At 44.4% G+C, this 16,063-nt stretch overlaps 1 protein-coding gene across 1 annotated transcript in view; it reads left to right on the top strand.

The window, feature by feature from the left end:
- The first annotated feature begins 251 nt into the window (after positions 1-251).
- The window catches only part of Pde6d (phosphodiesterase 6D), a 35,176-nt gene continuing 19,364 nt past the window's right edge, over positions 252-16,063 (top strand). Inside the window, exon 1 of the mRNA XM_004868054.3 lies at positions 252-513. Coding sequence (XP_004868111.1) covers positions 464-513 — 50 coding nt within the window. The 5' untranslated portion in view covers positions 252-463. The remainder of the gene's footprint in view (positions 514-16,063) is intronic.

Here is a 16,063-nt window from a genome sequence, read left to right as displayed (position 1 = left end):
GCAATCTCCCATCCTCTCAGACGGCGAGTGTGCCCAAGCGGCGGGAGCAGGCCCCTCGAGCCTCTTCAGATCTTAAACTAACCCTCCGCTGGGGAGAACTCTTGGCAACAACACCGAATGACAATTTTGTCCTATGGGACTTCTCGGGGAGGGCCTTTCCTATTGACGCTCGCCGTCCCCCTGCGAAGCCGCTGAGCATTTTTATTGGCTGCTAGGTATGTCAATCGCTGAAGAGGGCTTTCCATTGGCTTCAGGGCGGACGCTCACCGGCTAGAGGGAAGCAGAAGGGATCAGGAGCGGGAGCTGAGGAGAGGGAGAGGCCGGTTCGGGTCTGGCTTCTCTCACTGCTAACCCGAGGTCTCCAGACCCGGCTGCGGCTCGGGTTCCGTCCTCAGCTCCTGGGTACCATCCGCGAGGCTCCGCCAGCCAGCGTGGAAGAGCCGCGGGCGGCGGCCGCCGCATCATGTCAGCCAAGGACGAGCGGGCCGGGGAGATCCTGAGAGGCTTCAAACTGTATCCGCCCGAGAGCGAGTCGGGGCCGGGGGAACTCGAGAGGCCGCGGTCGCTGAGGAGCCCGGCCGGGGAGGGGGCGCCCGGGGGAGCACGAAGCCGAGTGTGGCGCGGGACTCGGGACCGGGCGGGGCAACGCAGGGGCGCTTGGCGGGAGGAGGGGACGGGGTGCTGACAGCCCCGGGAGGGGGACGAGCCCCAGACCGGCTGCGGGGGCGCCGACGTCGGGAGCCTGGGTCCCGAGGCCGGCTGGGTTCTAGGCTCCGGCGGGCCCCCGGGGGCAGGAGCGGGGGCGCAGCGACCGGCCTCGAAGCTTCGACGGTCTTTGGCGGGAAACCCACCGAGGCGCAAGTGACGTTGTGTGGGACACATGCACACACTGCGCTAAACTCTCTCGGGTCCCTCACCCCACTCCACCCCCGTCCGTGTGCACAACTTCAAGCCCTCACTTGTGGCTTCTTCCGAGGCGAAAGTAGTAGAAGAAGATGAGGAAGACCTCATTTAACTCTCTTGGCCTTTGGGAGCCATTGCACCGCTGCTTCTCGCTGCTTTGTTGCGAGATGAGAATCTTGGCTGCGTGCGGCATGCCTTGAGGTACTGTGGGTTTGCACGGTATCGATGGTCCAGGGTGTCCGGTAGTCCAGGGTGTCCGGTGGTCCTGGGTGTCCGGCGTTGCTGTGTGGTTCATGCCTTGCTAGGGTGGAGCTGTCCAGCAATTATTCGCATTGAGGACCTGGTATAATAGGATAACGAAATCATTGCCTCAGGCCTGGTGTGGTGCCACTTTTGCAACCACAAGGAAGCTTTGTGTTTTAAAGCAATGTGTGTTAGTCGCTTAGGTGAGATGTAAACGAGCCAGGCTTGGTGGTGCACACCTGTAGTCCCAGCACTCTGGGAGGCTGAGACGTGAGGATGACAAATTCAAGCTCAGCCTGTGCAGCTTAGTGAGACCCTTTCTCAGAAAATAAATAAAAAGGGTTGAGGTTGTGTGTAGCTCAGTGTAAAGGCCCTGGGTTCGATCCCCAGTACCATAAAAAATAATAATGTAAACAAAAAATATAATCTTGTGTATTCCAATTTTACATACTCCAGCTGACCTTAATCTCTTCTTACACCCCATCTTAGAGTACATAAGAGTAGGGAACACTCTTAAATTCCTCTCTCCGGGAGATGTAGTTGTCCCTTTAGGGATCTCCCCTGGAGGTTTAGTGAAGCCCTGTTCTCTGAGCTACTCATTGCGTTTTCACAATGCCCATTTCACCCCTGTGAAGTGTAATTGCTTCACAGTAGTCAAAAACCACAGTAAGCTTTAGAACACAATGTAAAAAAAAAGTCTATGAAGTTTTAGGTATACAATTTTTTTGATTTGTTTTTTGAGATAGTGTCTGGCCATGTAGCCCAGGCTGGCCTTGAACTCCAAGCAATGCTCCTGCCTCAGCCTCCCAAGTACTGGGCTTACAGGCGTGTGTGATCACGCCTGGCAACAAGACATATTTTGAATAAATGGCTTTTGAACACAGAAAAGGAAAGTTTGTACTTCTCACCTTCAGTCTTGGTTCTTGAACCTATTGAGAAACAGGCTAAGGAACTAATATGGAAAACAGTGGAAAACAGACCAGTGCCAGCCACTGCATGGAAAAGTAAATTAACCAATTCGGTGATGATGTTAGTGCACCAGGAAACAGTCTTTCTGGAAACCCTGCCCTGAGCTGACTAAATCCTGGAGCATAAGAGAAGCTGCCACATAAAAGTTAACATGGGAGGTAAAGGGCAGATGGAGCTCAGGGGCAGAGCACTTGCCTTACATGTACCAGGCTTCCATCCTGAGCACGACAAATTAATAAGGAAGGAAGTGAGAGCCAGGCTAGTGGCACATGCCTGTAATCCCAGCACTCTGGGAGGCTGAGGCAGGAGGATCATAAGTTCAAGCCATTCTGGGCAGCTAAGCAACTTGGTGAGAACTAAAAAAGGGGTGAGGTAGTAGCTCAATGCAAAAGTTCTACTATGTTCAATCCCCAGTATTGAAAGAGAAGAGGCAAGCAGAAACTGTAGGATTTGAGGCTACACTCATGAAAAAAAAAGTGTTGGTGAGAAACTACCTGATTATTGTCTACCTTTTACAGGGTAAGTGGTTTTTATGAAAGAATAGTTTCTCATTTATTACTACAGAAAGCACCGTTATATCCTCCCATCAACAGTGTTGACAAGATTCGATTTCCAAATTTTGCAAATTTGGACAACAAATGATCTCTGTCTTTCATCTGTTTCCCACATCCCTCACTCCCAGAGAGGTGATACAGAATAGTAGTTAAGAGCTTTACCTACCAGGCATAGTGGTGCCACAAATATAATCCCAACACTCAGGGGACTGAGGCAGGAGGATCTCCATAAGTTCCAGGCTGAGATACATAGTGGGTTTAAGCCCAGCCTGCACTACATACCAAGACTCTGTTTCAAAAAAAAAAAAAAAAAAGAGCTTTATTGGACTGAGGAGCTACTCCCCATGTTGGAATTCTCTCCCTACATTCCTATTGTATGTCCCTGAGCTGTGCCTTAATTTCCTCAATTGCCTCCTGTGTAAAATGGGAGAACAGCAGTACCTGAGAGTGAGTAGACATCTAAACAATTTAGGAAAGCTTCTGCTGTCTAGTCAGCATTATATGTTGGCTGGTATTATTGTTATTAGAGAAGTTGCAAGTCTCTTATTTATCCATTTCATTTTCATATTTGTCCATTTTCATGAGTTGCTTAATTTTTGCCTGGGTCACTAGTGAATTGTTTATTTTTCTTATTACTGAGTGTTTTTTTTTGTTGTTTTTTTTTTTGGTACCAGGGATCAAACTTGGGTCCTTGCGCTTGCACAGCAGACGGCGAAACCACTGAGCTAAATCCCCGGCCCTGAGTGTTCTTTATATATTTTAATATCAATCCTTTGCCTGTTATGCATGTTGTAAATGTTCTAAATATATTGTTTGTCTCCTTTTTTCTTTTTTCTTTTTTGTTTTTTTTTGGTACCAGGGATCGAACTCCAATCCTTGCGCTTGCACAGCAGGCATCGAAACCACTGAGCTAAATCCCTGGCCCTTGTCTCCTTTTTTCATTGAACAGAATTTTTAAATTAGTATTTCAGATTTATCATTATTTTCCATTTGGCTTCTGCATTTTGTGTCTTGTTGAAGAAGACTTTCCTTTTATCAAAATTAATCAAATATCCTATGTTTTCTTTTTTTCTTTTTTTCTTTTTTTTTTGGTACCGGGGAGAGGCAGGCCAGGCGGCAGAACCACTGAGCTAAATCCCCTGCCCCTTGTTTTCTTTTTTTTTGAGACAGGATCTCACTATTAGTTCAGGCTGGCCTTGAACTCACTGTGTACTCCAGCCTGGCCTCAACTCATGGCAATCCTCCTGCCTCAGCCTCCCAAGTGCTGGGATTATAGGCATGTGCCAGCACACCCAGTGTTTTCCTCTCTTTTCCATGTTTAGCTCTTTCATTCACCCAGAATGTGTTTATACATATGGTATTGGTAGAAATCTATTTCTGCTGTTTGAATAGCCCGTTGTCCCAGTGCTGATTACTAGGTGGTTGGTTCATTCTTTCCCCGCTGTTTTGAAATACTGTCTTTGTTACAAACCAGATTTCCTTAAGAGATGAGTTTAATTTTGGAATTTCTATTTCATTGGTTTATTGGTCTCTTCTCATCCCTGAACACATTTGGCTTAGTTATTAGAGTTTTATAGTGTGATTAGTATAGTTTATAATAGGACTGGTATGTCACAGAGTATGTGTATGTAAAGTCATACTGTAAGTTTCTCTAGATATTGATGTTGATTTTATTCACACAGAATCTTGCTCATATACCCATAATAGATACTTAATAAGTATAAATAACAGATTGCATAAGTCAGCTGTAGTCTGAGAGAATTCAGTATAAATGTTTGTATTTGTTATGTTACTTCAAAAAATTTTTAAAATGTAAAATTTCTTCCTCATATCACCTCTACCCATCCTACCCCACTTTTCAGCTCATACACATTAAATCTTGCATTTCTTCTTTGAGGTGTGTGTGTGTGTGTGTGTGTGTGTGTGTGTGTGGTTTGGTTTGGGGTTTTTTGTTTGTTTTTTTGGTTTTTTTGAGACAGGGTCTCGCTGTGTAGTTCAAGCTGGCCTTGAACTTGCTATATAGCTCAGGCTGGCATCGAACTCGAAGCAGTCCTTCTGCCTCAGCCTCCCAGAGTGCTGAGGTTACAGGCATGTGCCACCATGCCCAGCCCTTTTTGTTTGTTAAAGTTATGAATAAAATATTACTTGGGAAACAAACCTGATTGTCCTCCAAAAGTTTTGGATTTGATAATTTGAAGCTGCTGATATAGGTTGTTTGTGAATCCCACATTCTGTATTCCATTCATTTAGCAAAGTCTCTTGCCTGCCCTTTGTGCATAGAGCATTACACTGAAGCATACAAAGGGCTGGGGATTTAGCTCAGGGGCGCTGCACCCGCCTCACAAATACAAGGACCTGAGTTTGATCCCCGGTACCAGAAAAAAAAAATGAAGCATACAAAAATGACTGTGTCTCAGACCTTTATTGAATGTGTTTGAAAGGGATGTCTTCAAAAGCAGTGTGGGTTCCGTTGCCTGCCTCGCAAGCACAAGGACCGGAGTTCTATCCCCGGTACCAAAAAAACCAAAAAACAACAACAACAAAAAAACCCAAAAGCAATGTGTTTTTTAAAATAGTATTTAATTTTCCTATTACAAATTTCAGTCATCTAGAATGATCTTTGCTAATATTAACCTACTCTTCAAATATGACTGTGTCTGCTTTCATAAAAATGGAACTCTAGGATTGTTTGGTAACTTACTTTTTTCACTTAATAAGTTCCTGGTCATAATTTCCAAAGAGTTACCGTAAATTGTTTTCAGTGCCATTCACTTACCATAGTACTCTTATACTAGCTCTCTTGTGTAGCGTGTAGTGTACTGGTTTGCCTATTTGAATTACCTTTTCATCAGCATAAATATATAACTTATTAAATTAATATCAAGAAACTGATTGACAAGGTGTCATAGGAAAGAATTGTGCTTTTATGATTTCGTTATCTTTAATCCATCCAGAATTTACTTGGTAGAAGGTGTGCAGTAGTGATTTAGCTTCTTTCAGAGCTTAGCTCACCACCACCACCACCGCCACCATCACCCTTTCTTTCTTTCTCTTTCCCTCTCCCTTTTTTGGCAGTGGAGCTTTGGAGCAGACCCAGGGTTTCTTGCATGCTAGGCAGGTATTCTGTATACCCCCAGCCTTTTTTAGTTATATTCTAGATATTAGTATAACATCCAGAATATAAATGGCTGCCTACAAATGGGAAGAGGCTGTGAATGAAGAGTTCTGAGAAGAAATGATCAAACAATAAATGAAGAGGTGCTTCACCTTATTAAAATGATAGACTATCCCCTTATTCTAAATTAATGGACAAAATGTAAAAGTTGATAGCAACTTTGGAGGGAAAGAGTCGTTCTCATTTGCCATGTATGTGTGCGTGTGCGTGTGCCCATGCATGTGCGTGCCTGTGTGTGTGTGTCTTTTGTGGGGACCAAACAGCAGTAGAGCACAGGGCACAGCGGTCAGAAGAACGGACTCTCTGTTCAGACCTGCTGCCTCCACTGTGTGACTGTTATCTGCTGTTGTTATGCATTCCATGAATATTACGGATAATAACCACTTGGCTGGCGATGTAGCTCAGTGATGCCGCGCCTGCCTGGAAAGCACAAGGTCCTGAGTTCAATCCCCAGTACTGAAAATAATAACAATAATAATAATAACCACATTGTTGGTGTGACTGTAAAGCCACTTATTTCTCTGAGATAGAACCAAGATCTTCATGGTGTTATTATATTTCTTACTGAGAAACGACAGCACTTGTTTGCCTCTGAAGAAACAACTGTGTTAATAAGCACTGATGTGCACTTGTGTTTATCTTATTACTGAGGCACAGCTCTTTTCCAATTTGTAGCAGGCTAACAAAGAAAGAACCCATTTGGCTCAGAAGGTTCCTGAAAGCACCTTTCCCTTGTCTTGCTTTCTGTCTCCCACAGTTTGGTCTTGGAACCCCATTATCCAGATTCTCATAGCTCCTTGGTCTTTGACTTTACTTCTAGTCAAAAATAGTTGGCTTTATAGGGTAGAGATCTAGCTCAGTAGAGAAGAACTTGCCTGGCACAGATGAGGCTCTGGGTTCAATCTCTAGTATTACCACACAAAAAAAGTTAGCTTTACATCTATTATTCACTTAAGTTTCCTTCTGTTGAACTTCACTGTTGAACACTGTTGAACTTCACTTAAATATCAGTATTTACTACAATTGTCCTGGTCAGGTGTTAGAAATGAATTTGAGGTTTATGATTTCCTAAAACATGGTTTTTGTCTGTGAACCCAAGATCACAGGGAGTAGCTTAGACATCTCACCCATACATCCTTGAGAACTGCTAGGTGTTAGATGATCTAGGATGGAGTCCATGTAGATGGTGAGTGGAGGCTTGTTTTCCTCAAGAATGGACTCTCAGAAGTTGTTGTTGTTTTCCTGAATGTATTAAATGAATATAATGTCCTATTGATTCTGTTACAGTACTAAGGTGTTTGGGGGGGGGGTGGTACTGGGGATTGAACTCAGGACCTTGTGTTTGCAAGGCAGGCGGCAGAACCACTGAGCTAAATCCCCGGCCCATATAGTACTTAGGATTCTTACAGGCATTTCTGCTTTTGCATCTTGGGAAGGAATTTAGAGTATAACTAGACATTTATAGTCTTCTTCAGCCCTTCTAAGTTTCTTTCCAGGATTTTGTGTATGCTTTGTTGTGAAACATGATAGTAACTTCTGGGAAAATGAGACAGAATGCACTAAGACTGTCAAGGAAAATCCTACCTGTGCCATCCTGTTTCTTTTCTTTCTTTTTTTTTTTTTTTTTTTGGTGGTACCAGGGATCGAACTCAGGACCTTGTGCTTGTCAGGTGCCACTGAGCTACATCCCGGCCCGATCCCCATGTTTGATAAGAGGCTCATGGTGACTCTGAGGCTTGCAGCTCTAGGCTGTTAGACTTGACCTCACTTTTGTCCCCCGAGCCTCATTTGTCAGCATTCTGTATCCACAAATCCCCATTTTAGGCCAGGACTTGTTTTCTGAATATGTACACCTGAGCTTTGCTATCATGGGAAGGAATGGTACGGTCCTCTTGTCCCACAGCCTCACTGACTGTTCACTGTGACTTGAATGCTTAAAACTCAAATTGTCAAGATTTCAAGACCAGCACTCTTTTTTGTTTTGGGTACATTATAGATATACATAATGATCGCATTCATCGTAGGGAATTTGTACCTGTACTTGATATATCTTGCTTCTTCTTTTTTTCCAATTCCCCTCTGCTTCCTTTGACCAAGCAGCAATCTTTTTGCTCTTGCCCTGCTGATAGTTTTGAAGCTGGGAGGAAAAGCAGATACATCTTCTTACAGTCCAGTATCCATAAAGATCTCAGTAGACTGGACTAAAGACATGCCTTGGTTATGGCAAAGAAAGCGGTAGTCTCCCTATAGTAGCACACACAGCTACTTAAGTCAGCAGGGCCGTGGGCTGGGCACAGTGGGGGGTCAGAGGAGGCACACTTGAATCGTGCCCTACACCCAGTAATTAGGAACCCAAGGAGCTTTAACCTAAAAATGAAGAGTTGGACAAGGATCGTAGGTATGCTCTTCTAACATTTAAAAACTGTTCTAGGGGGTGTGGTGGTGTACACCTGTAATCCCAGCACTTGGGAGGCTGACGTAGGAGGATTGCCATGAGTTTGAGGCCTGTCTGGGCTACCTAACTAGTTCAAGGCCAGCCTGAACTACACAGCAAGACCCTGTCTCGAAACACAAAAAAGATCAACAACAAAAAGCCCACATTTTCTGTAGTATATTATGATGCTTTCCTGGGGAATTTATTTTTGTTGCTCTATTATTGGTTTTGAGTTTAAATTTTTTCTCAGTGTTTAATAAAGTAAACCACAGTTATATTTATTTTTCACTTGAAAATTATTCTCTTCTATTGTGGTTCTGTCCCCTATATTCTTTTTAGTTTTCCTAACACCTAGGACAAGGAAGATTCCCTCCCTCCCACCCCCCGTGCTACAAAGTGAACCTAGGGACAGGCAAACGCTCTACAGAGCACTGTCCCCAGCCATAGGAAGAATGTTTTAACAGAGTTACCTGAAAAAAAGAGAGAAACTTTCCGGAAAGTGTGTAAGCAGCAGATGAATGTGTTCTTGTTTTTACATTTTTCCATCTTAAACACAGCCCTTCATAGTCAAGAGATAGCCATTAACAGGAATCTGATTGGCACCTTTGATCATGATCAAACATAGGTCACTGCAGTCTGATTAGCACAAGATTGTGACCATACAGTTTTATCTAGTGAAGTTAGTCACAAAATTTACCCCACAGGAAGCAGTCTTCAGATGAGCAGTTCAGATCATCTCATTCACAGGAAAAGGACAGTGGGCATCCCAGTGAGCCCTTTGGACCTCAACACAGAGAAATGAGCATTCCATTTGGTGTTTGGAACAGACAGACAGGGCTGGGCCAGGGATTTAGCTCAGTGGTTTCACCACCTGCTGCGAAAGCGCAAGGACCCGAGTTCGATCCCTGGTACCAAAAAAAAAAAAGAACAGACAGGGCTACCTTGGGAACACCTCAAGTTATTTCAGTTTCATACTGGATCATTTCCTTTAAACTTCTGTGAAAAGTATCAGGTGAAAGTATATTGTGGTAAGTTTTGGAACCAACTCTAGGGTTCCTGTTACAGAGTAGTATATGCATTTAGGGTTGGTCTGAAAGGTTCTTTTTTTTTTTTGGTGCTGGGGATCGAACTCGGGTCCTTGCGCTTGCACAGCAAGTGGCGAAACCACTGAGCTAAATCCCCAGCCCTGAAAGATTCTTTTAAATATTTATGGACTGAGATAAGAAGCTAACAATATCTGTTTCCTTTTCTGTAATTCTCTGATAGAAAATGTGAGCAAGCAAAGTGTAGTACAGCCATAACTATATCATGTGTGGCACTGCTACCTGGACCACAGTTGTGTTTGGAAGGTATAGTTCTTGGCCAGGTCACTGGCAGGTGAAAGATTAAGGAAAAGGAACTAAATCTGAAAATCTGAGCACTTTTTTTTTTTGGTACGGGGGATCGAACTCAGGACCTTGTGCTTCCGGGACAGGCACCAGAACCACTGAGCTAAATCCCTGGCCCAATTTGAGCACTTTTATGGTATAAGAAGTAAGAATTGTAGCCAGCCATGGTGGCACAGTCCTGTAATCCCAGCACCTGGGGAGGCTGAGGCAGGAGGATCACCAGGATCAGTGAGTTCAAGGCCAGCCTAAACTACATAGTGAGACCTTGTCTCAAAAAAAAGAAAAAGAAAAGAAGTGAGAAATGTAACTATAAGCCTTAATTGCTTCTGAGCCATCTTTTGTGCAAAGAACAAACGGAGAGGCCCAGAAGAGATGGGTCTGGTCCTAGTGTGGCCACTTTCCATCTCTTAAACAGACATCTGTGAACAGAGTGTTTGAGACAGGGCCGCTCTATGTAGTTCAGGCTGGCCTTGAACTCTCTGCATAGCTTAGGCTGGACTCGAACTCACCTCAGCCTGGCTCAGAAGTGTCATTTGAATAGGTGTTAGATACTTTTAATGTGAAATGAATAGTTTAATTTTTAAGATTCTAGAGAATAACAAGAGGGAGGAAAGTGATGGCATGAAAGCTGAGTGAGCAGAGTATTCAGGAGTGAGCTGGAGCCCCGAGTGAGGAAGAATGACAGCAAAAGCATGCCCAGGATGCCAGTCATTTCATCCACTTGGTGACTATTTCAGAATCTACTGACAGCCTCTCATCTTACAGGTCACCAGCGACCTTTCAAACAATAAGAAAATGGAGAATAGATGAGGAAATAAAGTCAGCAAAAATGGATTACTCTTCAAAAAATCTGAGAGATGAGTGGAGTAGCTTAATGAGTGAAACAAGTTTACTAAATATCTACTTTTTTTTTTTTTTTTGTCCCAGAGATCAAACTTGGGACCTTGTGCTTGCGCAGCAGGCGCCGGAACCACTGAGCTAAATCCCCGGCAATTTTACAAAATAAATATTGAAAATCTCTTTTAAATTGTCCAATTTTGTGCAAGTCACTTACCTATAAAACAAGGATAAAGCTTGGCCCATCTGACTTACAGAGATGTTATGAAATCTGAATGAAATAATATATGCCAACTCACTTTTAAAAGCAGTTCTTCAAATGCATTACGCTTGCTATGGTGTTGTCGGAGTCATTTTTTATCTTTCCTTTAAAGTTCAGGATTGTTTTCTATTTTGCAAATTTGTAGGTTTCATATTTCATGGTGATGGAAGAGTCAGAAACTTGATAATTCTTTTTCTCTCTAGCTTTTATTTCCCCCACAATTCTGGGAAGTAATTGGCATTGGGGTGACAACAGAAGAAACCCCCTAGATCAGTGGTGGAAACCTATGGCACACATGCTGCTGGTATCATTGAAAGCTCTGAAAGGTTCACCGTCACTGCCCTAGATACTGTAGTACTTAGGTCCCTTTTGAAAATCAAAGTTGTCTTTGGCTTTGCTTTTATTGTTTTTATTGTTTTATAATTTGAAGATGATTTCTCTCTGAGTACTGTAGTGGTCTCACTCTGTAATTCAGGCTGGCCTTGGACTCACTGTGTAGCCTAGGCTGGCCTCAAACTCACGCCAATCCTCCTGCCTTAGCCTCCTGAGCACTAAGATTACAGGAGTCCACCACCACACCTGGCCTGTAGCATTTTTTTAAAACTAGGTGAAGTTCACAAATTTCTGAGTATAGATTTTGATAGGATTTAAGACAATATCTCATTGCCGATAGCATGAAAGAAACTGTGGCCTTTTGGGGAACAGACCCATGGAAAAGGGCCTGGTATTATCTCTTCTTCAATTAGGAGGTTGGGGAACAAATAAAAATGCAAAGGGGGTCTTTAAGAATCCCTTTGTGCAAGGACCTGAGTTTGATCCCTGGTACCAAAGAAAAAAAAGAATCCCTTTGATGTGCCTTCTCTAGCTTATTTCTGACCAGTTTGAGGCACATAGCTGCATGTGTTGGTAGAATAATGAACCTACCAGCAAAAGAAAGATTTGTTTTATTGACCGACTTGCTAGTGAGAAGACTGTGTTGTTTCAAACGATGGCCTCTCTCTCAGTACTTGCCTTCGCTGTTCCTCAGGGCAGTTTGGATTTCCACTGTCCCCTCTCAGAGTGCAGTCACTTTGCCAAGGCTGGAGTAGTATCTCACAGGTATTCACCACTGATTGCAGAGCTGCATATTGAGTTCCAAGATGACCGGAGGCTGGGTTCTAAGGGGTCCATTCATAATTTCTCATCTGAGTCCCACAAATGGGAACAATGCTGGAGAATTATTGGTTGTTTAAGTACCTATGAGTTAGAATTAGTTCTCCAGAATGTACTAAAAGACATCCTGCTCTGTATAACTGATTCTAAGGCAGAAGAAGCTTAGAAGGAGGGCGTTTAAGGATTAATGAAATAGGGGAAAAAGAATTAATGAAGGGGAAAAAAAGATAATGGGAAGTAGGGAGGTAGGTCTTCCTCAAATGGGAAGAGGATCAAGAGATAGAAGGACCTCCCGGGCGAGGTGTGATGGTACACGCCAGTAATCCCAGCACTCTGAGGCTGAGGTAGGAGGATCAGAGGCTGAGGTAGGAGGAGAGCTGTGAGTTTGAGCCCAGCCTGGGCTACACAGTGAGACTCTGTCTCAAAAAGCAAACAAAAGAGATGGAGGGGAGGGGAAGGGGATGAAAAAGGAATGAAGATGTGTTCTGTACATGTACCAACTCTGCACAAGGAATGTAATCACCATGTACTGCAAACGTGGACTAATACAAAAGTAAAACAAACAAAATGAATTAATAAAGTGGGAGTGAGAGAAGGAAATAAGTCAGTAGTGAACAAGGAAGGGAGAAGTTGAGAGAGAGCTCCTAAAGGGATCGAGTAGAGACAAAGAACCAGAGGAGGAAAAGAGAAGCACAGCCCGCATGAGGAGCATGGAACAAAGAAAGTCATTCCTGCGATGAAAATGCTCAGGATGCCACCGCACAGCCTCTCTTTGTTCCTGCCAGTGACCATGGCTATTCCCCCCACGGGAATGGCTTCCTTGGTGCCTGTGACCTTGGTGTGGAAGCTCTGCCTCGAGTTGCTCTGCTCTCTGCTCTGTACGGTAGACATTAGTATGTGGCATTATGTGCTTAGTCAGCCCTTTGGGCTGAAAAACCCACTTACCTTGAAATTACTCAGAGCCCCATACCCATGTATAATTTACAAGTACTCTGCCAAGTCATGAATTCAAACTTAATGCAGAACAGGCTTTGAAAAGCTAACGTTTCTACCTGCAATTCAGCTGCCCGACTTAGCTATTCTTAGTGAGAGTGGGGGTTTGGGTTTGCTTGGTTTTTGCTGAGCACCAGCCCTAAGTTGCCCCTTCCACAGCCTGCTGAACCCTGAACAAGCAGTCACCGGCCTTGCCTCCTACCCACTCTTCAGTAAGCCTTGCTTTCTGGTTGCTTAGCCTGGAAGAGATTCTGATCGCCCTTTCTGACCTTCATCTGATGCCTGGTGTAGTTCAGCACTTACCTGAGTGCCCATTATGTGCTAATCCCCAAGAAGAGGAAAGGCGATTCATGTAGGAAGGCGAATAATGTAGTTGTGTTGGTACAGTGTGACTTGCAGACACATCTACACAGCGCACTCTGGTAAGCGCCAAAACACAGGGAGAAACAAGCGGTCAGGGTGGGCAGTGCCATCGGAGCAGACAGCGCCCCAGAGAAGGGAATGGATGGCAGAGGCTGGACTCTTTTCTCTCCAATACCCTTGATTTGCCATCTTGACTTCTTCCTCCCCGGCTTGCAGTCATTTGTTAACCTACTGGCCAGCCTGGGCTGCATAGTGAGTTCAAAGCCAGGCTACACCACAGAACAAGACCCTGTCTTAGACAAACAACAGCAAAAGGATCTGGCCAGGCGTGGTGGTGCGCAGCTGTAATCCCAGCACTGGGAAGCCTGAAACAAGAGGATCATGAGTTTGAGGCCAGCCTGGGCTAAATCCAGCCCCTGATCTATGTAATAAGACACAGTCTAGAAATAAAAGAGAAACTTCATCTATCTGTATTGACAATTATAGATTAAGAATTACTAACCAGGGCCAGGGATTTAGCTGAGTGGTTTTGCCGCCTGCTGTGCAAGTGGAAGGACCCGAGTTCGATCTCCAGTACCAAAAAAAAAAAAAAAAGGATTACTAACCAGGTGCAATGGCACATGCCTGTAATTGTAGCTATTCAGGAGGCTGAGCCAGGAGGTTCACAAGTTTAAGCCTACCCCGGGCAATTTAGCATGACCCTGTCTCAAAATTTTAAAAAAGGCAGGTGAGGGGCTACAAGTGTAGCTCAGTGGTAGCGCACCCCTGAGTTCAGTCCTGGGAACTGAAAAACAAAACTGACCTTTGTAGCCATTGTTGGCTAATAAACCAGGGAGATTTGCCCTAATCTTTGGCAAGAGGTTCTGGCAAAAACAGACCTGAACATCAGTCGTAGACTGATTTCTCTTCTTTTAGTACTGATACATTCAAATACCAGGCTGTGGGCTGGGGATTTAGCTCAGTAATTTTGCTGCCTGCTGCATAAGCGCAAGGACCAGAGTTTGATCCCCGGTACCAAAAAAAAAAACCAAACAAACAAAAATACCAGGTTGTTTGGCAACACTCATTTATTTTATTTTATTTTATTTATTTATTTTTTGGTACTGGCGATTGAACTCAGGTCCTTGTGCTTGTGTAGCAGGCAACGAAACCACTGAGCTAAATCCCCAGCCCAAAAATCACTCCTGTTTTGTTTTGTTTTGTTTTGGTACCGGGGATCAAACTCGGGACCTTGCGCACTTGAGAGTCAGGCGCTGGAACCACTGAGCTAAATCCCTGGCCCGGCAACACTCATTTAAATGTGGACACGACCAACGCCTTAACTGTTCCCTAGACATCAGTGTGGGTTGATCAATTTTACACAGTGTGCTGTAGCTCCATGGTGCCTGGAAAACTCACCTGCATTAGGAAAACAGGGTCTTTTAGGCAGCATGCCCTCTTTGTAAATGTCTTTTACCCATCCAGGGAATATAAAAGGTCAAAAGTCAGGAACCCTTGGTGGGCATGGTGTTGCACACACCTATAGTCCCAGCACTCCAGAGGCTGAGGCAGGAGAACCACACATCCAAACCCAGTTGGGCAGTTTAGCAATTCAGTAAGACCCTGTCTCAAAATAAAAAAAAATAAAAGGGGCTTGGGAGGTAGCTCAGTGCAAAGGCCCTGGGTTCAATCTGCCAGTCCATTTTTATTCTAAAATGTACTGCACATTTCCAGTGTCCGTGGAAAGCTCTTAGGAAAGAGACATTTCCCCTTTTTTGGTTAGAAGTGTAGTGAGTGTGTCTGAAGTTTTGAAATCCACAGAAGGGTGTGGCTAGGATACGGCAAAGCGACCCCGTGTTTGAGCTTCGTGGCACTCTCCGTACACAGAGAGAAGCATTTTGGCAAACACTTCGCTGTTTGTTGTTGGTTCCTTTAGTACTGCCAGGGGAGATTTCTACCCCTGGGTCTCTTTCAGGTCCCGGGGCGGGTGACAGAGGGTGGTTGTTAATCTGCACTTCGGTTTATTAGCAACTGCTTCCCAGATACGTTTTTGCAGAGAAACAGATTCTGCAGATCCCACCTTAGTGCTTCTCCAGACCTTTCCGGCACTAGGACAAGGACTGTTTTGTTGTGTTTTTCACTATTTCTTAGATATTTGCTTGTTTCTCTCACTGCCCACTTCCCTTCTCTCATGACTGCTTGCCCTCCTTTGTGCACACAAATGCATAAACCCCAATGATGTTTTTCCCCCTGAAGAAGATGTTACTCCAAATCTTTCTGGGTCCTTAAAATCTTATTTTCTTTCTTTTTTTTTTTTTGTCCAGTACCAGAAATTGAACTCAGGACCTGGTGCTTGCCAGGCAGAAGCCCCTGGCCCTAAGATCTTATTTTCTTGAAACATATTTTACTTCTCAACCTGAACTGTTTGTCCCTTCCTGCCTGGTGGTAGGAACTATGGACTTCAGTACCACTTCCTTTCCCAGAACACTGGAGCTACTCAAAGTGTGGGCCAGGATGGTAGCGCTGGGCTTCCCTGGGAGCTGGTCAGCAATGCAGAATCAGGTTCTGCCCCAGACTCACTGAACTAGAATCTGTGTTTAAGGAAATCCCCATGTGGTTTGCATGCATCTGAAGTTTCCTGTACAAATCACCTTGTGTGGAGGGGGAGCAGACAGCACAGTGAAACCTGGGTTCTTCCTCAAGAGTGTGCTTTGGGGAAAGCGGGGGGGGGGGGGGGGGGGGGGGCTGGCGGTGTGTGTTCCAGTCTGGCTATGGGAGTTGAAAAGTTCCCAGAGTGGCTGTAATGTGCAC

The sequence above is a fragment of the Heterocephalus glaber genome, unplaced genomic scaffold, assembly GCF_053883595.1.
Source record: "Heterocephalus glaber isolate CG9 unplaced genomic scaffold, H.glaber_assembly_v1.0 deba00001004, whole genome shotgun sequence".
NCBI lineage: Eukaryota > Metazoa > Chordata > Mammalia > Rodentia > Bathyergidae > Heterocephalus > Heterocephalus glaber.
The sequence above is the reverse complement of the archived record's forward strand: the minus strand, read 5'-3'. Positions and strand labels throughout refer to the sequence as shown.